The 26,997-nt window shown below is 40.6% G+C and overlaps 3 protein-coding genes and 1 long non-coding RNA gene across 4 annotated transcripts; 2 read left to right on the top strand and 2 right to left on the bottom strand.

The window, feature by feature from the left end:
• Nucleotides 1-1,661: 1,661 nt before the first annotated feature.
• On the bottom strand, nucleotides 1,662-5,093 carry ngdn (neuroguidin, EIF4E binding protein). Its single transcript, XM_010885729.2, has 12 exons — nucleotides 5,054-5,093; nucleotides 4,741-4,793; nucleotides 4,395-4,454; nucleotides 4,115-4,186; nucleotides 3,791-3,928; nucleotides 3,539-3,623; nucleotides 3,383-3,435; nucleotides 3,127-3,244; nucleotides 2,821-2,995; nucleotides 2,575-2,725; nucleotides 2,104-2,167; nucleotides 1,662-1,937 (listed from the first exon to the last, which is right to left on the bottom strand). The coding sequence occupies exons 1-12, from the start codon at nucleotides 5,076-5,078 to the stop codon at nucleotides 1,918-1,920; spliced, it is 1,014 nt and encodes a 337-aa protein (XP_010884031.1). The 5' UTR covers nucleotides 5,079-5,093; the 3' UTR covers nucleotides 1,662-1,917.
• Nucleotides 5,094-5,251: 158 nt separating this feature from the next.
• Nucleotides 5,252-7,383, top strand: cebp1 (CCAAT/enhancer binding protein (C/EBP) 1). The gene is made up of 3 exons (XM_010885728.5): nucleotides 5,252-5,412; nucleotides 6,170-6,487; nucleotides 6,637-7,383. The coding sequence occupies exons 2-3, from the start codon at nucleotides 6,170-6,172 to the stop codon at nucleotides 6,952-6,954; spliced, it is 636 nt and encodes a 211-aa protein (XP_010884030.1). The 5' UTR covers nucleotides 5,252-5,412; the 3' UTR covers nucleotides 6,955-7,383.
• Nucleotides 7,384-12,368: 4,985 nt separating this feature from the next.
• Nucleotides 12,369-22,972, top strand: slc22a17 (solute carrier family 22 member 17). The gene is made up of 10 exons (XM_029116393.2): nucleotides 12,369-12,853; nucleotides 13,585-14,106; nucleotides 15,913-16,016; nucleotides 16,458-16,612; nucleotides 16,824-16,989; nucleotides 17,375-17,490; nucleotides 17,624-17,729; nucleotides 19,255-19,478; nucleotides 20,432-20,543; nucleotides 20,827-22,972. The coding sequence occupies exons 2-10, from the start codon at nucleotides 13,645-13,647 to the stop codon at nucleotides 21,101-21,103; spliced, it is 1,722 nt and encodes a 573-aa protein (XP_028972226.1). The 5' UTR covers nucleotides 12,369-12,853; nucleotides 13,585-13,644; the 3' UTR covers nucleotides 21,104-22,972.
• LOC114829928 lies at nucleotides 16,944-17,435 on the bottom strand. Its single transcript, XR_003777740.2, has 3 exons — nucleotides 17,347-17,435; nucleotides 17,132-17,199; nucleotides 16,944-17,025 (listed from the first exon to the last, which is right to left on the bottom strand). It is a non-coding gene; the product is annotated as an uncharacterized LOC114829928 (long non-coding RNA).
• Nucleotides 22,973-26,997: the final 4,025 nt, after the last annotated feature.

The raw sequence follows: 26,997 nt of genomic DNA, 5'->3' as shown, positions 1-26,997 counted from the left end.
AACTTGATGTTATTGATTGATTGATTGACTAACGCATGGTGAATGTATTGCCCTAAATGAGGCCTCTCCTCCTGCTATGCTGGTGATCATATGTGCATCCTGAAAAGGAGGGGGTGTTGCTCATATTTATTAGAGTAACTATAAATGTACCTTTTAAACTCATCATTGGTTTTCATTCTTTTGAAGTTTTACTGAAACTTTTTACTCCTCCAACACAAATCAGCTTATTTCTTCAACCTGATTGTGAACAAAAACAATACAAACCTTCTCTTCGATACAGTTGCAAAGTTAACTAAAAAGCAACGCTCAACAAATGAAGTGGGTCTTCACTTTAACTGTAATGAATACATGAAGTACTTTGATGAAAAGATCATCACCATTAGAAAACAAATAACTGACTCCTCCTTAAATAGTTATAGTCCCCAAAATCTCAGTTGTCCTGAACCTCCCTGACCAGGTGTCAATGGGGACACTTGAATTTTTTTTATCCCGTATCGATCAACATATTTACTAAATTTGTAATAAGTTCTAAACCCACAAAAGTGGAAAAAGTTCTGACACGATTTATCTTTGTCTCATTCTTTTACATCACAAAAACCTGGCATTTGAACAGGGGTGTCTTTTTATATCCATATTGTTCAGCATTAATGGTGCCTTCACAGATGTGCAAGTCCCCCCACCCACCCCCCCCCATCTTCTTCCGCTTCATCCGGGGCCGGGTCGCGGGGGCAGCAGTCTAAGCAGGGATGCCCAGACCTCCCTCTCCCCAGACACTTCCTCTAGCTCTTCCGGGGGGACACCGAGGCGTTCCCAGGCCAGCCGGGAGACATAGTCCCTCCAGCGTGTCCTAGGTCTTCCCCGGGGTCTCCTCCCGGTGGGACGGGACTGGAACACCTTCCCCCTCTCGATGTGGAGGAGCAGCGGCTCTACTCCTCCCGGGTGACCGAGCTTCTCACCCATCCCATATGTGCTAATGCACCCCCATGCCATCACGGATACTGGATTTTTAACTGCACCGATAACAAGCCGGATGGTCCCTCTTCTTTAGCCAGGAGGCTTCCATGATTCCCAAAATGAATAAAAAATGTGGATTCATGAGACCACAGGACTGGTTTAACTTCTGACACGATTTAGCTTTGTCTAATTATTTGACATCACAAAAACCAGGCATTGTAACAGTGGTTTGTAGACTTTATATCCACTGTAAATGTCACTCAAGCCAATCCAACTTCTGAGAGGTGCTTCGGGAAGCATGGGGTGAAATCTCTTCAGATTACCTCGACAAATTGACAACTAGAATGCCCAGGGTCTGCAAGGCTGTAAATATTACAAATAGAGGATACTTTGACAAAAGCAAAGTTGAACACTTATTTCAACTAAAAACGTAAATTACTATTTTCTATTCAAACTCATTTCACAATTGTTTTCATGGAAAACAGGAACATTTCTAAGTGACCCCAAACTATTGAGCGGTAGTTTAATAAATACTCTGGGTTAAAGACTGCACAATGTCACTTTGAAACGTCCGTTTTGGTCAAGCCAAAACATTGCTGTGGACAAAAAACTACTACAGTTATTGCAACTTCTTTGACAACTTGAACAAGTTAACAAGCTATTAAGCCACAAAATGGTTGTTGGCCAATACGGACTTCAACAGTCAATTTAATATTTCAACAAAACTTTAATTAGAGCAAGAGTGAATTCATTATGGTTAAAATGTTCTTTCCCCCATATTATTATACATATTTGAAAAAGAAATCCCTTCTGGTATCAGAAAAATCTTCTGCATTCCATTGGATATTGGGAATCTAATATTGAGTCAGTTTGCATTAATGAGTGAAAATAATCATGCCCAAATAATCCTTATTTGGCCCCCTCAAAAATGTTCTCCTTTTCGTGTTTGGATTCCAATCTTGCTTATCTGTGTTTCTTGAACGCTGTAGGTAAAGAACAGTGTTGATTAACCCCAAAAAAATGCTAATCAAATGCACTCAACTGAAATGGTCAAACTTTGAAAATGTGATTAATTTAAATCAAATGTACAATTCATCATAAATCAGAGAAGTTCCCTGATGCACTGAAAATAATAAAATAAAAAGACACCTTTTCTTTTGGTTGTCTTCTTTAGTTGTTTTCTCTTTTTCTTGGGCCTAGGGTTATCCATGTCCTTGATATAGGGAAAGATACATTCATTACATCAGGCAAGGATGCCTACATGTTTTAAATACAATGTAAATCAATTGGGCACAGACACTAAGTGTAATTTCTTGTTTGGAACTGCTGCTAAGATAATACTTGTTTCTGATCTATCCAGAATACTTATTTTGGAAGCAGCAGCTTAAATGGTTGGATTATTATATAGGTGATACAAACATTAATCATAACATAAGCCTTAAAATACAACTGTAATCCAAAAAGTAAATCTGCGCTTGTTGTTCATCAGAAATCCCTATGTTCTGCAACCAAGTTGCACGTGTCGTCTGGACACCAGTATTTTTGCATAAAACATGAGTTCTTGCTTCTGCAAAATGTCATAACTTATACTGGCATGTAAATGCAACATCTCCAACTCACTTGTCCTTCTCCGCCCGTTAAAGCGGTTATGTCACTGAACCGTGTAATGCCACGCAGCTGACCAGACATTCCCAGCATGCCTCTCTTCTTAGCACTTCGCTCACTGCGAGGAACAGCCAGACGCACCATCATTGACTCCTCAAAGTTTTTCCTGAAGGGAGGAAAACAAACAAACATGCTCAGACATGTGCAGTACGTAGGTGGTTATTGTGCATTCTGGGAGTAACTGTTGATGACACCACAGACCTGTGCAGGTCCTCTCGGCTCTGTCTAGCGGTCTTGAAGTCCCTGTGCTCACGGATCTCCTCGGGAGCGTCGCTGTACTGCTGGCGGAGCTCCTGGATCACTGAGCTGCGGAGGGCAGCACGTTTCTGCTTGTCAGCCAGCTCCTTTTTCTTGTCTGCCTCAGTTATGTCTCCCTCTGTAAGGGGCAAGGAAAGATGAGTTTTGTACACCACAGGTTTTGTAAGTTCATTCATCATAGACATATGAAGATTTGTTTTATGTTCCCCTTTAAGAGGGGCTCTCTACATAAACTATATCTGATATTACCATAGTGCATTGGAGCAATCTTTGGGGGTACATATTTCTTGCCACTAGATGTCCCTTTTTTCTCAGTGACCTTAACCTTCTCTTCACCATCATCTTCTGATTCTTCCGATTCACTTAGCTATGTAATACAAAAAAGAACCTTAGGTGCAGACATTCAGAAGCAGCTAGACTTAACTCTATGATAAGGAACAATGAAACAAAATAATCAATACGGATACCATTATTTTACAAAGACGGAGAGATTAGAATTGCTTACTTTGCTAACAAGGTTATCCGGATTGGGACGGAACTGCAACGGGTCATTTTCCCCTACAAAATAAAGGAAAATATTTTATAGGAATGGATATCAGATGCATTCTGACCAGGACAAACACTTTTTCATTCAAATAAAATTATCAGTATCACATCTCACCTAAGCTCCCAGTCACTGCTGTGCGCACCAATTTATCAATCTGATATCTTAGTTTCTGGTCCAAAGGGCGCATCTTCTCTAGAACCTTTAAATTACAGCATCACAATTGGCAAAAATATAAAAACAATGCCTAGGTCTAAGGTAGCATCCATGAATTCAAGACGAAGAGGTTGACGGTAAATCATTTGAGATGATGAATGGTCACAAACTGAGTGGTACAACATATAGTGACCAGCAATTAGGGCGTCTTACTGTTCTAACTGTGACCAGTCGGTGGAGGGCACCATTGTCTTTCAAACTACCACCATCTGATTTAACACTGATCAGGTGAGTGACATCTTGCAGGTAAAACAGCAGCAACTGATATCGCAGGTCAAGGAAGGACAAACCCTAAACATAAAAAACAAACATTTTAGGGGTACATAATGACACCTGTTTGAATACACATTCAATAAAGTTTATAACAGCATGACATGTCACAATTATAACATTCACTTGCCTACATCTGCTTCAACATTGGGAAACTGGTTAAAATATTGGTTCTACCCCAAAAAACGATATCAAAAACGATCTTACCTTTGACGTTTGGAATGTTCCATCTTTGACCTTCTTTAGCAACTCACGAACATGGCTAGTAACTGAAGCCACCTAAGTAGGATGAATGAGTAAAGACCATCTGAGCAGCTGCTTATTTTTTCAGGAACTAATAATATTTCCTAACTATTAATCGTTAGGAATGTTAAGCAATACTATTTTAGCTGTCAGGTAATAAACTTGCTTATAACCAGAACACAAAAAACTACAGAACACAAATACTGTAACTAATAAGCAAGTGTTAAATCACACTTTAACCAACCTGTTCAGTGAGACAGTTTAGTAACCGCACAGCACTGGGTCCATCACTGTCAATTAGATCCTGAAAGACATAGCAAATCAATGAGTAATACGTCACAAATTACTAATCCCAAGCAACCGTATCCGATATTAAAGACTTGGCTACTAGGATTCAGGTTTTAAATCTAGCTAAGCTAATTAGCTAGCAAGTCAACGTCTAACTGACGAACCCTATGTGACGTGACTCGAAAATTGCTGCTTTTATCAATCAATTCATATGTCAGAAAGTTAATAACATTAACATGTTTTAATAAATATCAAATATATAGCTGTAAGACATAAAACTCAAAGCATTCAGCTTTACTCACGCTTTCAGTATAGGAAGCCGCCATTTTAAATGAAAGTTGCAGGTACGGAACATCTGAAAGGACAGTTACGGAAACGCTAAAAACAGTTTCGTACAGTATCATGCATGACCATTCAATGTCTCATGAAATCCAAACAGTTGTGAATAATGCACAATGTTCATGTCGAAAAAATTTAATAAACCAAAAATGTTTTGCTTATAATGAAGAGAGCATTTGTGTAGTATGTATATCTATGGATGAAACAGCTGAGGAATACCAAGAACATGAGGCATTTTCTAGTCATTTTATTCAAATAATGTATATAGCTACTGACCATAGCACAGCATGAAATATCCCATTATATTCCAAAAAACCTATCTATGTACAGCCACACATCACCACACATTTAATTATATGTAAAGCAGGTTGTGACACAAAAAAAGTTTAAGACAAGAAACTGTTAGATAAGAATATGAAAACTATTGGGTAATGTGACTGACATGTGCTCAGAAACACATGCACCCAGGGCAAATGCTACCATAAGAGTGAGAGAGTTGGAGAAGGAAAATAGAGTGAGAGAGAGGTGGTGATAGATAGGGGAAGTTGATGGTGTGATCTGATGAGTACCTGTCTTAACAGCATTTATGAGCATAAGGAACTCACAGAAGGGAGTACAATAAAACGGAAAAAGAGGTAAGACAATATACAAAGCCAATAAATATATATACTTAATCAATATTCTTGTGAACATTTGAAAAAAATGATGGTAACAAGGAAAAATCTGTCATAAAATTGAGTAAACTTTTATCTATAGAAAATACATACAAAAAATAAATACTTTATGTAAATATTTCAGCAAGGATTATTGCAACGTACTGGCTGTTTACTTGTATAACTTTTTGGATGACCTGCCATTCAGGGTCCTGCTTTCTCACTCCTCTCATCACACACATTGAAGAAACATACATACATATTAATTAACCATGTACTACGTGGAAAAATTGTTGTATCAGGGAAGGAAAGACACGTTTACCAAATGTTAGTTCTTAAAATATATTTGCATTTGGCTTTTTATAGCATTGTGAAACATTACAACAGGCCTAAAAGTAGTTATGGCGTTTTTTAAAGATGCAGTGGACTTCTGCGAATAACTGTTATTCTTTTTTTTATCTTCCATTTTGGTCTGGATGTGTACTATGATGTTTATAAGTGTATAATGTAGAATCACTATCATACCTCGGTTAGCCTTGACAATTTACATTTTTAAATGTTAAGAATATGGGGCACATATTTGCACAAACTAAACATATTCCACAATTTGTGGGGACACATTTTGTCTCAACCACACTGCTTGAACAGTGAGTGGACAAAAACCCGGGCATGAACCTTTAATTGACGCAGTTATTATTGTATCAGAAGACAACTCTAAAATGTGTCTGAATCCCAACAGATGTCTGGATCTCAGTCTTCTGTGATTCAAGAGTACAGCCCCACTGCTTCTGCCCCATTCACAACCTTCAGTCACACTCTCACCCACGCTACTACAACCCTGGCGCTGAGCCCAGACACCCCGGTGCCCTTAACCAATCAGATTCCTCAGATGGAGGGGATTCCATACAGTCAGTCTTTGGACGCGCAGGGATTGGTCAGGACTGGCGGTAACAGAATGGCAGAGCAGATGATGGGATTGTCATATCTGTCCTACGCGCCTTGTATCAACCCATCTTCCTCTGAGATTGCAGGCCAACAGAGCCACATGCTGCAGCCAGTAAGTAGACTCAGTGCTCGTTCTGTTTTCTTGAGAACGGTCTTTCAGTTTGCAGTTTAATGACTGTGCTTTTTGCATCCGCATTCTGTTCCCTAATTGGAACGATTTCCACTGTCCCAACCCCCTATACCTGCCCCGTTTCCCTACAGGACTTTTCTTCCTTCCTACTACCACATCCTCCTGGGCCCCTGCGAAATCACCCGCTGAAGAGGGGATTGACCAAGGACAGCATGGAGTATCGACTGCGGAGGGAAAGGAACAACATTGCCGTGAGGAAGAGCCGAGACAAGGCCAGGCGGCGCATACAGCTCACCCAGCAAAGGGCTCTGCAACTGCAGGAGGAGAACTATCGGCTGCAGGTTCTCATTGGGCAACTGACGCAGGAACTGGACACTCTCAAAAACATCCTGTCGCAGCGCCACCTACGGCCCAGGGGTGAGACTGCGGCCAGGGAGGAGGGCTGTTGAGTATGTTGAGGAGTGACATAGAGAGCAATGTAATGATCAGTGTGAATGTTTTTTTTTTTATATCAAAGTATGTTTTGTCTGTCACATTGTTGAAAATTGTGAATTCCTAAAAAAAAAAAATATGAAAGATGTTATTCAGTTTGGGATTATTCCAAATGTTGGCATAACACACCATTAAAAGGCAAAACAGTTTGTGAATGAAATATAGTTCCAATAATTTACTAAAGCTTTTTACCTTTAGTTAGACATGACACAGATTTCAGCACACTATCTACCTATGCTATCTGTCCTTGGAAATGACATGACAAGAATGATTGCTCAATCTGGTTACCCAACACTTTTCATGGTTTCAAGAACATTAATTGGAATAAGACAGTTGACAGACAGTTTTGTTGGAATTACTGTAAAGTAATGCCCTTACCAGGAACAACTTGTTGTTATATTCTTATTTCTAGGAAAATATTAAGCAAAAGTAACTGTGCATTCATTACTTTGGCATAGCACAACTACATTTTTAATCAACATGTTTAATAGTGTGTCTTCTGACTAAGAGTTAAAGATGAAAGATTCAAAAAGAGGTAAAAAGAAGTCTTTTTATACAGAAAACTACAGTAAGGGCCACATTAAATGTGTATTGCAGAAGTTCCGATTCAACTAAATTTAAAGGCAAAGTTCAAAGGGGAGAGTGTACTCACAATGAAATGCTTTAAAATTGCATGACAGACTTTCCATATTCAGTTAATACAAGTTGAATAGACCATTGAACATCTAGAAATGCCAATTCATGAATTAATCAAACAATATTTCCTTTCACCTGAAAACACAACACATCACACTAATAATAATAGTAATAACAGTTAAAAAATACATTAATGATAACAATATAAATAATCAAATGTGGCCATACTTCAAGTAATTATATTGCACCTATAGGCTTATTCAGAGTAGTATTTTATATAGGCCCGCAAAGAGACTCAGTGATGCCCCCCTTCACTTAGCTCACAAGGCCGTTAAAAACAGACACAATGACAAAGGGGTTTTATGGGTAGTAAGCAAGGCTGGCCCTTGTGGGATGGGTAGGATTTCAACACGGCATGGGACAGAGACCAAAACAGATGGTATCTGCAGAGAGCTTTCCTGTGGCAGCGATTGCAGTCAAGGGAGGGATAGATAGGAAGCAAGGGGCCTGACAATAGTTCGCCAAACATCTTAGATAAAGTATCACAGCATATATGCATAGATATCTAGTGTTTAAGACAATGTACAACTGTTTACTGATTCTGGTACATGCAATGGCTGTGAGAGCTAATGTGTGTTGAAATTACCCTCAATGTCTCTGTGGGGCAATCTGTGGTCCCAGGACTGCAATGTCCCCACAGAATGAGGAAAGACAGTATTTCATCTCATCCCAAGTTACTCAACTGCAAGTATGATAGAAAAAGATATATAAACCCCCAACCACACAATAAAAGGAGCGGGTATTTTGCAACAGAAAAAAGATTTCCAAGCAATTATTGTCATAATATAAAAATCTAATGTTTTTGAAATAGTGTAAAGGAATAGTGTTTAGCTATCTATGCAAAATCTGAACATTTAGTTTCCTTCTGAACTCTTATAATTACGTAAAACAAAGAAGCTTCTTTGTGTAGGAATAGTGTGGGCATTAGGCAACAACAGAATGATGTGTGAGTATATCAGTCATTAAATATATTCATGCAATTACATTGCTAGCTCACCTTTCTCAAAAACATTGACTTGCTAAGCATATCCTCTTCAAGAGGATATTGTCATGAATGAAGTCATTTTTTAAACCGTCTGTTTGAAATAACTATGATTTATGATTTGGCCAGAAATATTATTTAGGATGTCAACAATGTGATGTGGGTATGTGTTAAAATAATATTAATCTTATTAAAAAGGTACATCTACTAGGCAATGACTTCCTCAGGCTATTAGACAGTACATATTAGCCTGAAATGGTAACCATTCAAAATGTGCGTGTCTAATCAATTCTGAGAAATGACACAAGCATTAATGTGTAAAGTTCTGTCGTGATTTCATTTGAAAGAATGGTGGACAAATGGAGGCAAAATCTGTATGGGGAAAGGTTAGGGGCACCAAACTGCAGCGTCCCAAACAAACCAATTTTCTGGTTTTCAGTAGTCTATCGTTTATTGGTCATATATTAAACACTCAATACACAAGACCAACCACACAAGGCAATTCTAATGTGAAGGTTCATGCTCCCCAATACTGTAAAGATAAGAATACAACAGTAATCTCAGAAGTAAGAATACAGACACGGCATTTACATTAAAATATACACAGTGTGTTTCTTGTCTGTCTGTCTGTCTGCCTGCCTGTTTACGTGTGGGTGACCACATTGCGTGAGTGTCTGTTCAGTTGAACAGAGTCAGAGAAGGCAGTTGGACCAGATCAAGTGTTCAGCAGTCTGTTTTCAAGCCTTTTAGTTGAACACTTTACGCTTCAATACAGCCCCTGTGTGACCAACAGTAGGTAACACAATGAACCCAATAGGGTGTGAAAGGTCCTTGGTAATACTTCAGGCTTTCATCAGGCATTCATTTAGATTAGGTTTGTCATGATATTAGATTTTCACTATACAATTGTCGTCGCTAAAATAATTCAGGATAACGATATTGTAATGATATCTATAGAAAATCTGAAGACAAAAATCTGTAAAATCATCTTAAACTTTGTTTATTGTGTGTTTTGTTCTTTTTGTGCAAATTAATTATTTTAACCATAACTATACAACTTTTAAATATGAAAGCATACAAAAAGAACGATCGCACTTAATGGACAGTGAAAAGACAACCAGATCAACTGATGAACAAAAGTCCAGACTTGTAGTTTCACCACACATATAATTTGTCTGTAGGTGACCAGAATAAGCTTTTGAAAAACCAAGGTGGTTTTTTGGAAAAATACAACATAATTTTCACCTTGTGAATACGATATTATCAAATGCATATTTGATAACATGATACCAATATTGTATTCTCTAAACATCACGATTATCGTGAATACCGGTATATCGCAACAGCCTTCATTTAGATTGTGGTCATGTGTGGAGCAGTTCCCGTGCCAGGCCGGTGTGGGTTCCTCTGAAAGGTCCAGTGTTTGGAGAGAACCCAGGGAGTCTACGTTGCACCCTTTTGACAAAACTGCTGCCATTTTCTGGTCTTTGAGGAGTCCTTGGCAAAGTTAAGGCTTTGGAATTTTAAAGATATGTATTTTTGGGCATTTTTGGTGAAAAATAGAAAAGCGTTTTAGTAGGTGGCATTCAAACCCCCACTGCAGCAGTGAATCAGAGGCAGAGCGTGGATCTGTAGGCCCCCAGTGCAGAGAAACGTCGGACTCTCCCTCCTGTTGGTGTGAATTGGGGTGGGCTCCCTACTCTGAATCCAGAAGTCCAAATTCTTCTAGTTTGTTCCGCTGACATTCAGGTAGGGGTTGTTGTCCCGGGGCCACAACGACGGTTTGAATAGCTCCACCCCACATGATGCCGGTGCGGGTGTCGCGCAGAGCCACGCCGTACGTGGTGAACAGGGGGGTCAAGCAGGAGGCTGCAGCCACAACCAAGAGGGTCACCAGGGAGAGCTGTCGCTGCCGGTCCTCACAGCCTGAGGTCTTCCCGTCAGAAGGGACAGTATACAGTTGCACAGGACTGTATACATTTATCCGAGACTAAATGAGGGAATCCCTGCTTACAATGACTACCCCAGGGCAATGCTAGCCAATTAGAACAGGGCTTCCTATTCACTTGACAGCTAGTAGTACCATCCAGGCTTGAACCTCGACTGTGGTGGTCAGAGCATCTTAGACTGTTGTGGCACCTGGGAAGCCCCATTGCACAGCTTTCTAGGGCAATATTTCCACTCTGGTGGGTATTTCACAGACTGAACGATAGATGCTGCCGATGATGACCTACAAATTATGTTGACATTTCAAGTGCAAGGATTCGCATATAATACTGGACATTACATTGTTTTACTTTTGTTTGTAAATAATGGAATTGTAAAGAAACACCATGTATCCATGTAGGGTTAGAACTGTCATGAACATCTCATTGTCGGTCACTCTGTCATTGGAATCAAATGACAGAGTGTACAGGTTGGCCTATTGTTTTTAATTATTGTTTCAACTTGTTCTTTTTAATTAACAGATTTTTTCTTACATTTTATAAAGGCATTTAATATCTGTTCCAAAAAAGATCAAACCCAGGAGTTTTAATTTTCATTTGACAATGTCATGAGATGCATTGTTCCATCTGCTGGTGGCCTGTATTACCACATCTTGACTTCATTTTTATTTTTGCATATCTTTGACTCTCCACATTTTTTGTATGATATCCAATTCAATTTGATTTATTTATAGGGCCTTCAATTTATTTTTAGAATAAATTGATCGATATTGATAAAAATATAAGTTTGATGTGACGTCTGAGCTTCAGTCTGCCAAAAAATAGCAAGCAAGTTTATTTATATAGCACAATTCATACGTAGAAGCAATTCAATGTGCTTTACAAAGAAAAAGAAAAAATATTAAAATACAATAGCATAAAAACAAATACTCAAATGAAAACATCAAAACAATATCATAATAATAAAACACATATAAGAAAATAGAAAACATTGGAAGCTATAAAAGCTGTAAGGCTTTTTTTATAGTGTGGCTTTTATAGTGTGGCTTTTATAGTGTGGTTATAGTGTGGTTAAGTTTAAGTGTTTGAAAAGAAAAGTGTTCATGAAAAGATAAGTGTTTTTAACCTGGATTTAAAAATGTATACGTTTGGGGCATGTCTAAGATCTTCTGGTAGTTTATTCCTGTTGTGTGCAGCATAACTGCTAAATGCAGCTTGACCATGTTTAATTTGGACTCTGGGTTCTACTAGCTGACCTGTGTTCATGGATCTAAGAACCCTGCTGGGTTTATATTGTTCAAACATATCCGAAATGTAATTGGGGCCTAAACCATTCAGGGATTTTTAAACTAAAAGCACCACTTTAAAATATATTCTGTAACTGACTGGAAGCCAGTGCAAAGATTTAAGAACCAGAATGTTGTGCTCTGTTCTCTTGGTCTTGGTTAACATTCTACCAGCAGCATTCTGCATGAGCTGCAGCTGTTTTACAGTTTTTTGAGGGAATAACGCTTTAATCAGCTACATTGTGTATATAGGCAAAAATGTGATGGCTGCTCTCCATTCAAATAAAAATAGCAACGCGCGCTATTTCAAGCTTGAGAAAAATCGATGATTTATGGCCCCACCATGCGGCAGATGGCTCAATGTGCAAGCAGTGAAAGAGATGACGTCTCCTTAACGATTTTACCCGACTTCTCACGAGTCTGGTGCTCGTTTCTTCCAATGCAGTTTTCCGGCGCCTCTTTGTCCGAGAAGATCGTTCGACTATTGCTGTGACTCGTCCCCTTTAAGATGATGTCGGAAAAATAATGATTTATTATTTAATTACTTTGTTTCATGTCGGCGGACAAAAACTTGGGTCGAGTAACAACACTAGAAATCAGGGACGGTAGCATCAACCTTTTGCTTCCTAAAGTAGGTTCCAGTACTGTAGCCTATGTTAAGCTCTGCGTTCTTTGACAGTTTCTAGTTCTTCATAAAAGACTACCCCGGGACAGTACCCTAGTATATGTCACAGGAGGATGGAATAACAGACAAAGCCGAGAGAAAGAAGACGCATAGGAAGAGTAAAGGGAATGCGGTGAAAATCCACTAAATTTGGAACACTGTTCTCTTTATCCACGGCAATGTTTTGGCTTGACCAAAACGGACGTTTCAAAGTGACATTGTGCAGTCGTTAACGCACGCTATTTATTATTAAATCAGACTACTGTACTAATACGCAGAGAGGTAAGTCATTTTCTTGTTTCTGTCCCAATTTCACACGCGCCGACAGACAACAATATTGTATCATTAACAGAATAATGTGTGTTGCTTTCTTCCCAGCGCAGGTGTATGCGTGCGTTTGTGCGAGTGACTGAATATTACACTACCATACATGTAGGCTTGTCATTTATTAATGTGGCTAATGTCACGAATTATTTTATTTAAGGTGGTTTGTGTTCTGCTTTAAAAATGTACGTTGGCTATTTTCCTTCGTTGCAGTACTTTTGCGTGCCTAAAAAAAGTATCTTATGTAACTGGAATTCTTGAAGCAGTACTTCCTGGCCTTGTAGTAAGAACGTCAACATTATAGACCATGTGCACTTATGGCTGAGATTGTGTAATCCTAGATCATTTCTTGATCCAGGGTGACAGGATTGATCTGGAACATACTATATACTCCTTGGACCTGCAGTAATGCTAAACTTTGTGTCTGTTATATCCAGTAATAGATTGAACATATACACTAATCGAATAAATATAATTTTATGTAGTTGGAATTGCTTTCTCTATTACAAGATTAATTTGGAGATATAATTTTCCAGGCTTTAAAACTATGCAAATAAGGTATAAAAAAATGTCTGTTCAAGTCTCAAATAAAAACAGATCCCCCTAACAAGCATGTTCACTGAAGCTTATAATCTATTTAGGAGCCTTGGTTGATCCAAGAGTGTGAGTATACGTATTTTTCCCCACAGATATTTCCTACATTTCCCACCCTGTCTGAGGAGTGACCACAACCTTTCTTCCCCTCACTCATGACGTCACCGGAGTCCCCACTCCCTTCCCCTTCCCCCTGTCCGCCTCCGCCTCCCTCCCTCCCCTCCTCTCCCACGTCTCCTGCTCCCTCCTCCTCCCTCCCGCCTCCCCCTTCCCTGCCTCCCACGGGGGAGGTGATGGTCCTTGCCCTGGGGCGGAAGAAGCAGAGAATGCTCATCTGTCTCTCCATCCTTCCCAATTTCTTCCTGGCCTTCCTTCTCTCCTCGGACCCCCTACTTACCCTGGCCTCGCCCCACCACTGCCGGCTCCCGGGACCCTTGCCTGCCCCGCAGGTCCTCAACGCCTCCCTGCCTTGGGAAAAGGGGGACAGGGTGGGGGACGCGGGGGGACTCTCTCAGTGCAAGCAATTTATCAACGGCACCCAGTCTGGGGTGGAGAACTGTGAAGCTGGCTGGGACTACAATGTCACAGAAGGATTGAGGAATAACATTGTTACTGAGGTACGTGAAGGACAACCGTCAGCCTCGTTGTTTGCTTGCTTTTATAAAAGACTGTTCTTTAATAAGAACACATTATTACTCTATAATGACGACACATTATCGTACCGATGAGCGGTGGAGTTGTTCTACCCTTACATGGTGAAAAACATGAGTGGAAAAATACTTTCGCCATTAACACAGCTTTGAAGAAGTTTGTCATAGTTATGACACTGTAAGGAAGTATTTTTCACTAGCAGAGTGTGAATCAAATTCTTTCGTCCTTTTGTTGTATACTTGTTCTACAGTACCGTATAGCAGAATGACTGTTGTCCACCACACCCTATGGCAGTCTTAAGTTCTCATTTGGCTCAATTTGGACTCTCTAGTTGTCTTTTATTTTGGTGCGGGGCACACCCAGTGCTTCTGTAAGCTGTGCTGTAGGCCCGTGGGCCTCTGTGGTCAGCTCAGCATACACGGGTCACAGTCTCACAGGAGAGATAGACTACTACAGCATTTCCCTGCATGTGCTTAAACACATCAACCTGCAAGTATATCAGTCACTCTGTTCAGACAAACAAAGCTTGATTCAGTGCTAGGTTTCTGCATGTTACCATGAGTCACAATCCACTCACAATCCTCTTGCCCCACTATGCTGTATCAGGAATCATTCACGGAAACCAGAAAAACCCTGACCAATACCCACCTTTAAGTATCTTTTATTATGTTGCTTGTCACCATTTTATAGTGGAAAATCCAGGGTTGACAGCTAGGCTTTATTGTACCTTGACATTTTAGTATGAGAAGGAAAAAAGGAAAAGAACAGGTTTAGGCGCAAATATTTTCTAATGCTTTCGTGTCACGTTTAAAAGCAATTTGGGAAGTTGGTGAACTTGTTTGGCTGCAGGTTTGGCATTTTTTCTTTTGTCCCAAACACATCATACTGAATGTCGGCTATGCCCTCATTGGTGATGTTACTATTGAGTGCTGCTATCCTGACCAGAGATAGGATGAGGGAGAGTAATTGACAGGCTTTCATGTGTCCCTTCATAGGCCAATGACATAAGGCATTGTTAGCAGCTGCTTCGTGACAGGGCCCAGAAACAATGTCATCTCTGTAGATCATTATAACCAGCTTTCAACAGTAGAAATTGCATTCAACGAGCACTTTACATATAATAACAAAGTAACTAATTACAAACACTGAACAGTAATGATTGAAATCACATAAAAAAATTATTTCATTTGGTTTAAATTCTTCTTGTCTTTGATCTGAAACAATGACCAACAGCTGGATGATAATAGTTTTTTTAATCCCTGAACAGAAATGATAAAGATCATATTTCAATTTACTGTAGTTTGGTTTAAATCACAGTCTCTGTATTACCTGAAACGTTGTCCTACAGATGGAAGTATTGGGCATCATTTACCATTACATACCACACCGTAACAGAACCTACACCATGGCAATATACCATATCATACCCTACCATATTAGAAAATGGGTTGTCCGAGCCCTGAATGCTGATTCGCTAAAAGCTGTGGTATGGAAAACAACACAACTATGTTGGCATATGGCCAGTATACCATGGCCAAGAGGCTTTCTTAGGCACATCACATCCCCTTAACGTACCCTAACATAACATACCATAATATACCCTGCCATAACATTCCATGATATATTCTACCATAATATACTGTACCATAGCATACCATAACATACCCTACCATTACTTTGCATTTTATATTCCACCATAATATACCGTAATATACCCTGTCTTCCTTTTCTTTTATCTTCCGTTGCTTCCTCCTCATACCTATCCTCTCCAGTGGGATTTGGTGTGTGGTCAATACTGGCTGGTCCCAGTCGAGGAGGTGTGCTTCATACTGGGCGTTTTGACAGGATGTCTGGGACTGGGTTTTGCTGCTGACAGGTAAGACGAGATGAGAAAGTCTGTGGAAAAAAGTTTTTATGCTGGGAGAAGGAAACTTGTTGAGGATTTAACATTAGATGACACCAAATAAATTATCAAACAAGATTCAGTTAATTAAGATGATTGAATGAACCATCTCTGGCCTTTGGCTACAAATTCACAGACTCGAACATGGAACAACAACATGGCTGAATGAAAATGGTTGAATCACTTTTTTAATCTGTCCAAAGTTTGGGAATACACAATAGGTATCTCAAATAACCATGTATTCACATGGTCATTATGAGAAAAAAAATGATTAAAAAAAAATCACCCTGGTTCTTTACTAGAGTAATCCTGGACTCCATAATCCTGAACTATTAACTTTGTTTTTGCTCCTAGTGTCAATGTCTAGAGGGTTTAAACGCCACGTTTGATCCTGTCTCTCTCTTTTAACCTCAGACTGGGCAGGCTAAAGACACTGCTCACCTCCCTGACTCTTTCGGTGGTATTCGGCGTGCTCGTGTGCGTCTCTCCTTCCCCCCCCATCTTCATTGTCATGCGCTTTTGCCTAGCGGTTGCTAGTGCCGGTGTCTACCTCACTCTTTACATCACACGTGAGTAGTCTTGAAATAAAGACGCCGTTGTACGCTAAGACCTGTTAACTGAGTGACGTCACTACTGATATGAACACTGCTGATCGTTTGTAGTGTGACACAACATTGTTTCTGGTATTTACTGTTTTTAGTATTTACACTTCATTATGTACACACCAAGGCCCACGTTTTTGTAGTTTATCCGCGTTTGGCGTGTGCGTTTGATCGGCAGGTCTTGAACTCTGCGACCCCTCACTACGTCTGCTGGTCACCATGCTTGCCGGACTAACTACATTTGCTGGGGAGCTGCTGTTGTTGGCTGTTGCTCTGGGCTGCCAGTCCTGGAGAGGGTTACTTGGAGCTGGGGCTGTACCGCTCTCTCTGTTCCTCACCTATGGGTGAGTCTGTGTGTTCCGTGGCCAGGGAATAGCAGCCTATGCCAAAGGGAATAAGGGAGTCATTTAATGAAAGACCTAAATGCAAACAGAAATTGTTGAGAGCAACATGATTGAATTTGTTTAAGTCCGTCTGATTCATCACCTCAGGGCAATAAATGTTTCTTCAGGGTGCAGTGTCCCTCCAAGATTTTGTAAACCGCATTACCTTTTCTGCAAATTTAACAGAGCAAATGAAATTGGAACATTGCCTAGTTTGTGTCTGTGTCTGTGTGTGTGTTTGTGTGTGTGTTTTGTGTGTGTGTGTGTGTGGGGGGGGGGGTAGGAAGTAGTATAAACACTAGAAAATATATAATATACATTATATTGTTTTTTTTCTTTGTTTTAGTATTCCTGGGGTATTTCCTGAGTCTCCTCGCTGGCTTCTTCTGTCAGAGAGATCAGCTGATCTTAACTCCTTCAGTGAAAGGAGAGATAGAGAGAGAGATGACGAGAGCTTCACAGGTGTGGATTTTTTTTTACAATACATTTTGCTTTTACAGTAACACACCGTTTGTTGAGTAGGTTTTCCAATGTCTTTGTAAAAAGGTCACTGCCGATGCTTCCATTTGTTTTGACGCCACTGTCGTTATTGCAGAGTTGGATTCAGAGCCGCCCCCCTCTACACGCCCTCACCTGTCTATCCCGGAGCTTGTACACAGCAGGAACATCTGGAAGAACATATGTGTACTTGGCTTTACCTCGTAAGTCGTCTAATAGTGCCTTTTAAAGTTAGACCTCACATTTTCCTACACTGTTAAGGGTAACTGTATTCAAAAAATTACATAGATTTTTTTAAACAGTCAGAAACAGAACATGTCAAAACTGACTATATAGTGTAAGTAAGGACATTTTGGTGATGAAGTCAGTCTCAACCAAAACTCAGTTTTGTAAGACTTGGCTGGGTTTTAGTTGACTTGGATCTGTCTCATGATGTATGTGATGGCTGGGTTTAGTTGACTTGAATCTGTCTCATGATGTATGCGATGGCTGGGTTTTAGTTGACTTGAATCTGTCTCATGATGTATGCGATGGCTGGGTTTTAGTTGACTTGAATCTGTCTCATGATGTATGTGATGGCTGGGTTTTAGTTGACTTGAATCTGTCTCATGATGTATGTGATGGCTGGGTTTTAGTTGACTTGAATCTGTCTCATGATGTATGTGATGGCTGGGTTTAGTTGACTTGAATCTGTCTCATGATGTATGCGATGGCTGGGTTTTAGTTGACTTGAATCTGTCTCATGATGTATGTGATGGCTGGGTTTTAGTTGACTTGAATCTGTCTCACGATCTATGTGATGGCTGGGTTTTAGTTGACTTGGATCTGTCTCATGATGTATGTGATGGCTGGGTTTTAGTTGACTTGAATCTGTCTGACGATGTATGTGATGGCTGGGTTTAGTTGACTTGAATCTGTCTCATGATGTATGTGATGGCTGGGTTTAAGTTGACTTGAATCTGTCTCATGATGTATGCGATGGCTGGGTTTAGTTGACTTGAATCTGTCTCATGATGTATGTGATGGCTGGGTTTAGTTGACTTGAATCTGTCTCATGATGTATGTGATGGCTGGGTTTAAGTTGGTACAATGACCATTGGCCCCCAAACGAAACTAATAGCTGCGTTGACTGACTATAGTCTACCTTCTATCCAATCCCACAGACCTTGAGAAACTTGCTCAGAAGCTCAACCTTTGTTTACACAAAACATATGTTACAAAACATTATTCACTTGAGCATAGTTATAGTTACATTTCTGTCTGTTTCAAGAAAGCAATACCTACTTGTTATGGTGACCTATACCGCAGATGAACATCAATTACTACCACTTTGAACCACTTCTACAGGGAAATCAGAACTTCCATAATGAGCAACAAAAAACCCATTCAGTTGTTCTTTTTAAATGCTTGCCTGCATGGCATTAGTAGTGGTTCTACTACAGTAGTTAATTGAAAGTTTAACTACATTGTGTAACTCCATGTGACTACGTATTCAGTAACTACACCAGTCCCTGTTTTCAAGTAGAATATGTACACCACACATTAACTGACATAGTCAGCCAACTATAATATCAGCATTATCCTGGTACAGTGCATGCATGACTAAGTTATTGTTACTTAGATAAAAGCCACTGCTATATGGTCTATATTTTTATGGTAGGGACTAGGCACCCATGAGATTCATATAGCTGTTGCTACAAACGGGCCATGATTTTTTACCTTTCTCAGGTTCATTTCCCATGGCATTAGTCACTGTTACAGCTCATTCCGTGGTGATGTCAGAGGCACTGCCCCCCGCTTCTATTGGACCTACCTGCTCTCTGTCTGTGCGGGAGGAGGGGCCTGGCTGTTGTTATGGACAACTGTGGACAGGTGTGGTCGCCGTGGTATTCTGCTCCTCTCAATGACAATGACAGGGCTGGCATCTCTGATTCTTCTCGGCCTGATGGAGTGTAAGTCTGTGCTCAAGGTAGAAGTTGCTCTTAAGGCTGTAATCCTTAGTTGCTCTTTCCCTTTTTGAGAAAAAATAACAAAGCTTTGAGCTAATAAGCATAGTCAGACTGCCATGTTAACCCAAAACTGAAGCTTTTTTTTGTTTGGAAACAAAGCAAATGTAAACCAACACTGTGTAACCTCACAACATGTTTGAAACTAGAATGTTGACATCTTGGATGGAAAGTTCTTGTGTCTATAACTTTATCTGAATTTCAGAATAGTTGCATTGCTCTAGGTTAGTGTTTCTTAATCCTGGTCCTGGGGACCCAAAGGGGTGCACGTTTTTGTTTTTCCCCAAGCACTCACACACCTGATTCAAACTAAAGACCTGATGATAGGTTGATTACATCAATCAGGTTTGTAGGTGGTAGGGCAACATTTGAATCAGGTGTGTGAGTGCTAGGGGAAAAACAAAAACGTGCACCCCTTTGGGACCCGAGGACCGAGATTAAGAAACACTGCTCTAGGCCCGTCCCTCTGTATTTGTACCAAAACAGAGACGATGTTTGCTTTGACCACAGGTCTAGAATCAGACGACTCAATCTAGGCTAAATCATAGAGCAGCAGAATAAGCCTGTCACAGGCTAGCAGCAATGTTTACATCCCCTTTAACATAGATAACCCTACATCATTGGTTCAGGGTCAATGTCTCCTCATTTGGAATAGTTCATAGCAGTACATGCCATGATGTTACTATGACTAGATCATTTGCTTGATAGACATTTGTTATATGTATACACCCTGGTTATATGGTGCCATCTCGTGGGTGCAGGGTGTTAAGTCTGTTGATGTAGGACATTAAAGTAGCCGGCAGGTCAGTGCAGTGTCTCAGTGTCAGCTGTAATCACCAGCCAGTCACGACTCTGGGGAGTTCAGTGCCAAGTTAACTCTTTTTCACTCTCTCTCTCAGATCTGAGTGAGGCGGCCATCACTGTGTTTTCAGTGATGGGGCTCTTCTCCTCCCAGGCGGCTGCCTCTCTCTGTATCCTCTTCACTGCAGAGATCATGCCCACCGTCATCAGGTGAGGGACTCATAGGCCATCCCATGAGTCTACTCTATCTGGCCTTGATCCTTGTCTTAGACATATATTTAGAACAGAATGACGTTACACTATTCTGGTTGACATTAGCACCGACAGACCAACTGCCTGCTCTTGGTTGTTGAGTTACGTGGGCTGCTATAGCCAGGCTAATTATAGAAATGTTAATGGCTGTCCATTTTTGACTGGATCCACATATTATCTTTCTCGGATGTCCTGTTGTCTGTTGGATTTCACTGACCTTTGACCTTTCCCACTGATCAAGGGGCAGCGGCGTGGGCACGGTGTTGGCCCTGGGCTGTGTGGGTCGTCTCACCTCTCCGCTGATGGACCTGCGCAACCACTACGGCTACTTCCTGCATCACGTGGTGTATTCGTCTCTAGCCCTGCTGGCTGTGCTCTCCATCCTGCTACTGCCCGAGAGTAAGAGGAAACCCCTTCCCCAGACACTGGCTGACGGCGAGCTCTACCGGCGCCCCCCGCTGGGCCGGAGGAGGAGGGACAACGTGCCCCTGCTGGCCACCCCCAACCCAGAGACTTAGCCCGCAGTAGCCCCTCCCACTCCAATCATAACGCCAGCCCAGAGACTTAGCCCGCAGTAGCCCCTCCCACACCAATCATCACGCCAGCCCAGAGACTTAGCCCGCAGTAGCCCCTCCCACACCAGTCATAACGCCAGCCCGGAGTGTCATCGGGTCCGTGCCACCGAAAGGAAGACAGGGAGGAAGAAGAGGGTCAACCGGCTGCCCCAGATGTTTACACAGAGCCAGTTTGTGCGGAGGACTTGGCTGACGTAACAACACCCTCTACCCTTCCTAACGTTTTCCAGTCAGTCCTAACACAGGAGTGTACGAGACGACATCTGTCTTTAAATGAAATTCTGCCATTGAAGTGAGTGTGTGATCCTGGAGAGTTAACAGCAGGGAGAATGCTCCAGAATGCTGAGATTACACGCAGTGATCGTTTCCACACTGCTGGCACCCAGTGCACCAGAACGCCCCCCCCGTCAGAGATCACAGCTCACAGAGGCAGTCAGGTATGCTGTGGATTGGATCCTGTCCTGTAAATATCGTAAACATAGTTTATTTAATTTAATGAATGCTGAGTTCATAAAAACAGTGGGCGTTGTGTTACGCAGAGCTGGAGGCTGAGAGGATATTTTGTACTGCATAAAACGCCTGGATTGAATCCGAAACTGGTTATAGGCATTGTGGCTATTAAAGGCAATGTTAGCGGGGATTACCATTCATGGTAAATGCTGCGGATGTCAGCTCAATTGAAAAGGGCCTCAAAAAGCTGCATGCAAGCTTAAGCCAAGATGAGAGAGCACTTTTGTTTATTGCTCTTAAAGTAACTGGGGGAAATTACATAGTTCAATTCAAGATTTTTTAAGAATAATATTGTACTTGAGGGTAGTTTAGGGAACTTTGTGAACTTGCATTAAATAAATAGTAACGGTCAGCCCTCCACAAACCCAAAAGTCCTTGGTTGGTAAAAAGAGAAATCTGTTGGTTAATAGAGACAATTTAATTAGAATTTACTGTAGTTCCTTAATCTTAGGATGATAGGATGATGGTCTTAATGGTCTTGGCTCTCAGACCTGGAACCTGCTTTAGTCCAAGCTCCACTAAAGACATTAAATGAGATGGTAGGAGTGCCTACACATTCAGAGTTAAAGACCTTGGGTAGAGATAGAAAATGGGCAGCCCGTAATATATTCAACTGTTCTATGCCAAATACAAACCATGACCTGCAATGCCCTGAAAAGTTGGTACTGTTAAGTGATGGCCCTGTCCAGAAACCACTAGCTGCTCCATCCCCTGATCCACCCACTCAGCACTGATCTGAATGATCTGAGTGACAGTACAGGGGCTGTCAATTCCACCCAGCCAATCAGACTGCAAGGTGAAGATATTTGCATTTGAGACTCCAGACACTCACAGTCATAGAGAAAATCCTGTTTGGTGGCAATGTTGACTTGCATACCTGGAACCGTCCTGCCAGGATTTTGTGTTTCTAATTTCAAATATATAAAGTTCTAGCTGTTTTGAGGGCTTGACATTTTTCAAAGGGTTTTGGATCTGCTCCAGAACCTTGTGTTGAGCAGAGGTGTTGGCACACAGAGACTGAAGGAGACTTGAAAGCAGGGAAATGAGAAATGAGGAAGGATAGAAGAGGGAGAAGAAAAGAAACTCCCCCCTTTGTCGTTCTTTGGTCATTTCTTTACACTCAACCTAGAAATAATGTGACATTATTGATGATGATAATAACTATAGATAACTTGACAATTGTAATATGATGTTAGACCAGGCTGATTGCTTAATGTGATCTATTAAGTATTAACAGCAATGTAACTATGTTAATAGCTCTCCAACCTGAAGTCACTGAAAATAAAATGTTATGTAAACCAAGGGTTGTTGTAGTTTTTGTCTGTGCGTTGATACATGAAGAAGGCCATGTGGTCAGAGGGTGACAGCTCCAGGTTCTGGTATAACATGACCTTTAGGATGGTATCTTTTTTTTCTTCTGTATAACATGACTGGTAGCCACATGTACATTGATGAGCGCTTTACTATTGATAAGTAGTGGGACAATGAGACAGTGGTTGGCTTTACATCTAACACGAGGCTGATAGATGGACAAACTAGATAACGCAGATGACAGAATAAGACTGTTTTGAATAATATTTCCAACACACTCTACAAATGGTCCGACCATGACCCAGGAATGACCCCTGCGGTTAGTAGATGACAGTATGATAGGCTAATCCAAGCCTCTAATGCTACGATGGAACCTTTTTGTGTGTAGTGTGAAATGTACGTTGATTTATTTTAGCATGTCCCTGGGATAAGAGAGTGGGGTTAAGGCCAGGGTAAGCAGGTACTGCAGCGAGGGTAAAGTGCCTTTGTCAAGGGCAGATCTTTGCATTTTTCATAGAAATAACAAACTTTTGACTAGGCCCAATGTGCCAAGTGGTTGGTATCTTTACAAAAAACAAAGCAGTAAGAACACTGCCTGGCTAAATGTACCTCTACACTAGATATCAGAAATACAATCTCCATGAGAATGCCCATCCAATACATGATTAAAACTGTCATTTCAACTCTCGTATCATCCTTTCACCCTTATTTAATCAGGTAAAACAACGAAATCTCAATTACAATTGTACAATGATGAGGTTGTAAACAACAACATGCACAATGGAATAAGCCCGAGGTCAGTTCGTTAACACATATGAAATAGTGAATATCTGCAGATGGATTAAGGTGCACGGGAAACCACCACAATGAGTGAAAATTATAAAAACTAATGGAATAAGCTACAAAGTTGTTCACCACATGGGATGACATAAATACAAGATGGCAAGGTGCTCAGCAGTTTCAGTAAAGGAGGAAACCCAAAGGTTTGGTGATGTCCATGCTTTCCAGACTTCAAGCAGTCATTGCCTGCAAAGGATTGAAAATGAACATTGTATTTATGATTGTGTTAATTTGTCCAATAACATTTGAGGCCCTGAAACTAACTGTAACTCTTCCTTCATCTTTCGCAGAACAATCTCGACCCTAACCAGTCAGGCTTTAAAAGGGGTTACTGAACTGGGATTGTCCCTCCTCTGTTCTCATCCTCCTACTAACCTGCTGCACTTGACACTGTGAACCATCAGATCATACTCTCCCACCCTCTCAAAGTCAGGTGTCTCAGATTGCATCCGACCTGGCAGAACTGCTCCGTGGACTCTCACGGCTGGTGTCCCTCAGGCTTCTGTGGTAGGCCCTCTCCTCTTCTCTCAATACACCAAGCCAATCAGCTGTCAAATGCTCACGTTGTCTCGGCTATAATCTAACATTAAACTAAATTATTACTCTCATTCTACTAAATGATCAGGCTAAGGCCATAAATACTTCGAAAGATAGGTCTCATCTTTAGCCCACTGTTACCCGCCAGCAGATGGTGCACTATTCTGATGGTTGTAATTGTCATAAGGATGTAAATGATCCTGACTGACAGTCGGATTTAAAAGCCTTCATTCAATATCAGCACCTATAACCCTACTCCACTGCTTATAGTTGCTTCCCGTGTAGTGAATGCTCCAGACAAAGGTTCTCTCTCCATGACCTTGACAATCAGGCAGGTGGTGGGTTTCATTTGTTCACACGTCTCATTGTACTTCACAAGCTGTGCACCGCAAACAGAGAAAGACCGTCAGCAGTATTGTCACTGGGTTATTCTTGTACTCAAGGACAGAGGGAGAGGAACAATGCAGTAAACAAGACAGCAAGTTAAGTGACAGGAACAGCTAGGCCACTGTTCCACACCATGAAAAAGGGGGAGGGGACTGTGGATAGGTCTCTGTAATATTCACATGCCCTATTTTCAAGACCATTCCACGTGTTTGCACTAGTAGTTTGGGAAAGGAATGGAACCGTACTTGGGAACGTACAGAGTTGAAATATTTAGCCAGCCAATTAATTTAATAAAACTGATTGTGTACTTTAAAGCAATGCAATTGAATATTAGACTAGTCTTAGTATCTGTCCTGCTCAAGTCTGACATTGGGTGGGTTTGTACATTAATATTGTAACAATATAATACAAACACTGTAAAGACTTTACAATAATAGAAAGAAAAGTCGGAGCACTCTCCTGTTGAGCACCCCTGATGTCTCTTCGTTGATGCGCAATACCCACTTTTTCGTTACTTAACAATACTATTTATATCAACCACACAGGCTCTATCACATGCACAATTTTCTCATCTTCTCAAGTGGTCAAATTTGTCACACATGGTGAAGGAAATTCTCAGACACCACTTGACCAGTTTTGTCTAGGCTTGTTGAATAATGCATCTTGTCATTTAATAAAATTACACTGATTGGCCCAAGGGGCAGTGCATGTTGTCTTGTTATTTTTAACATCCTATTCTACCCTAAGCTAGACAGTATTACAGAAACTACACATTATTTTCTAGCAATTTCTGATTATGTAAATTCAGAATATCTTCAGTTTTAATGTAAATTGTAAGGAGGAACTAATAGCACTTAATCCATTACGGCGTAGTGTGTTACTAATGGTTTTCTTTGAGACTGTGGTCCCAGCTCTCTTCAGGTCATTGACCAGGTCCTGCTGTGTAGTTCTGGGCTGATCCCTTACCTTCCTCATGATCATTGATGCCCCACAAGGTGAGATCATGCATGGAGCCCCAGACCGAGGGAGATTAACCGTCATCTTGAACTTCTTCCATTTTCTAATAATTGCGCCAACAGTTGTTGCCTTCTCACCAAGCTGCTTGCCTATTGTCCTGTAGCCTATCCCAGCCTTGTGCAGGTCTACAATTTTATCCCTGATGTCCTTACACAGCTCTCTGGTCTTGGCCATTGTGGAGAGGTTGGAGTCTGTTTGATAGAGTGTGTGGACAGGTGTCATTTATACAGGTAATGAGTTCAAACAGGTGCAGTTAATACAGGTAATGAGTGGAGAACAGGAGGGCTTCTTAAAGAAAAACTAACAGGTCTGTGAGAGCCGGACTTCTTACTGGTTGGTAGGTGATCAAATACTTATGTCATGCAATAAAATGCTAATTAATTACTTAAAAATCATACAATTTTTGTTTTAGATTCCGTCTCACACAGTTGAAGAGTACCTATGATAAAAATTACAGACTTCTACATGCTTTGTAAGTGGGAAAACCTGCAAAATCGGCAGTATATCAAATACCTGTTCTCCCCACTGTATACGCCTAGTGTACCATTCACAAAAATGAGCCATTTTGGACATAATTTAACTTACACAATCTTTGTCAGATAAAATGTGGAAAGATTTCTTTGAAAATACTTGTATTATGTGTCCAATAAATTAACCTTTCCACTCGTTTTGAAAAGGTCAAAGCTGAAAAATACATACATTTCATGTCAATTACAACAGTTTTTATGTATTCAATATTTTTATTTTGGTAAACACCAGTAGAACGAACTATAGTAGATACAATTTTATACATTAAAATACATATTCTAAATGTGTATTATACTATGTAACTTCTCTTTAATTAACAAACTTAATAGTGAAGATATTTAAAATAATAGTAAACAGATAATGAGCAGGTTTTGAGTGTTATTACAGTGAGGAATTGTGGACTTTAATGGGAGTGGTGATTACTGTCATTGCTCAAAGACATGAATCAGGTCCTATTATTAGCAAGATCCTCTACAGCAAATAAAAAAACTTCTCCACAGCAAGCAGGCTGCTCAGAACAAGGTCGGCAGCTCCCGTGAAACTCTGGAGGTAAGGTCATTTACATGTATTCATGTTATATATGCAATTGTGTTGAGTATTTTAGGATTCTGTCTCAATATTTGATATTATACTAACTGTAGGACTTTTTTGGCAATCATCAAAATCAAGCAAACTGAAAATACAGTAGAGCTTTCATGCATTGCTTG

The sequence above is a fragment of the Esox lucius genome, chromosome 21, assembly GCF_011004845.1.
Source record: "Esox lucius isolate fEsoLuc1 chromosome 21, fEsoLuc1.pri, whole genome shotgun sequence".
Lineage (NCBI taxonomy): Eukaryota > Metazoa > Chordata > Actinopteri > Esociformes > Esocidae > Esox > Esox lucius.
The sequence above is the reverse complement of the archived record's forward strand: the minus strand, read 5'-3'. Positions and strand labels throughout refer to the sequence as shown.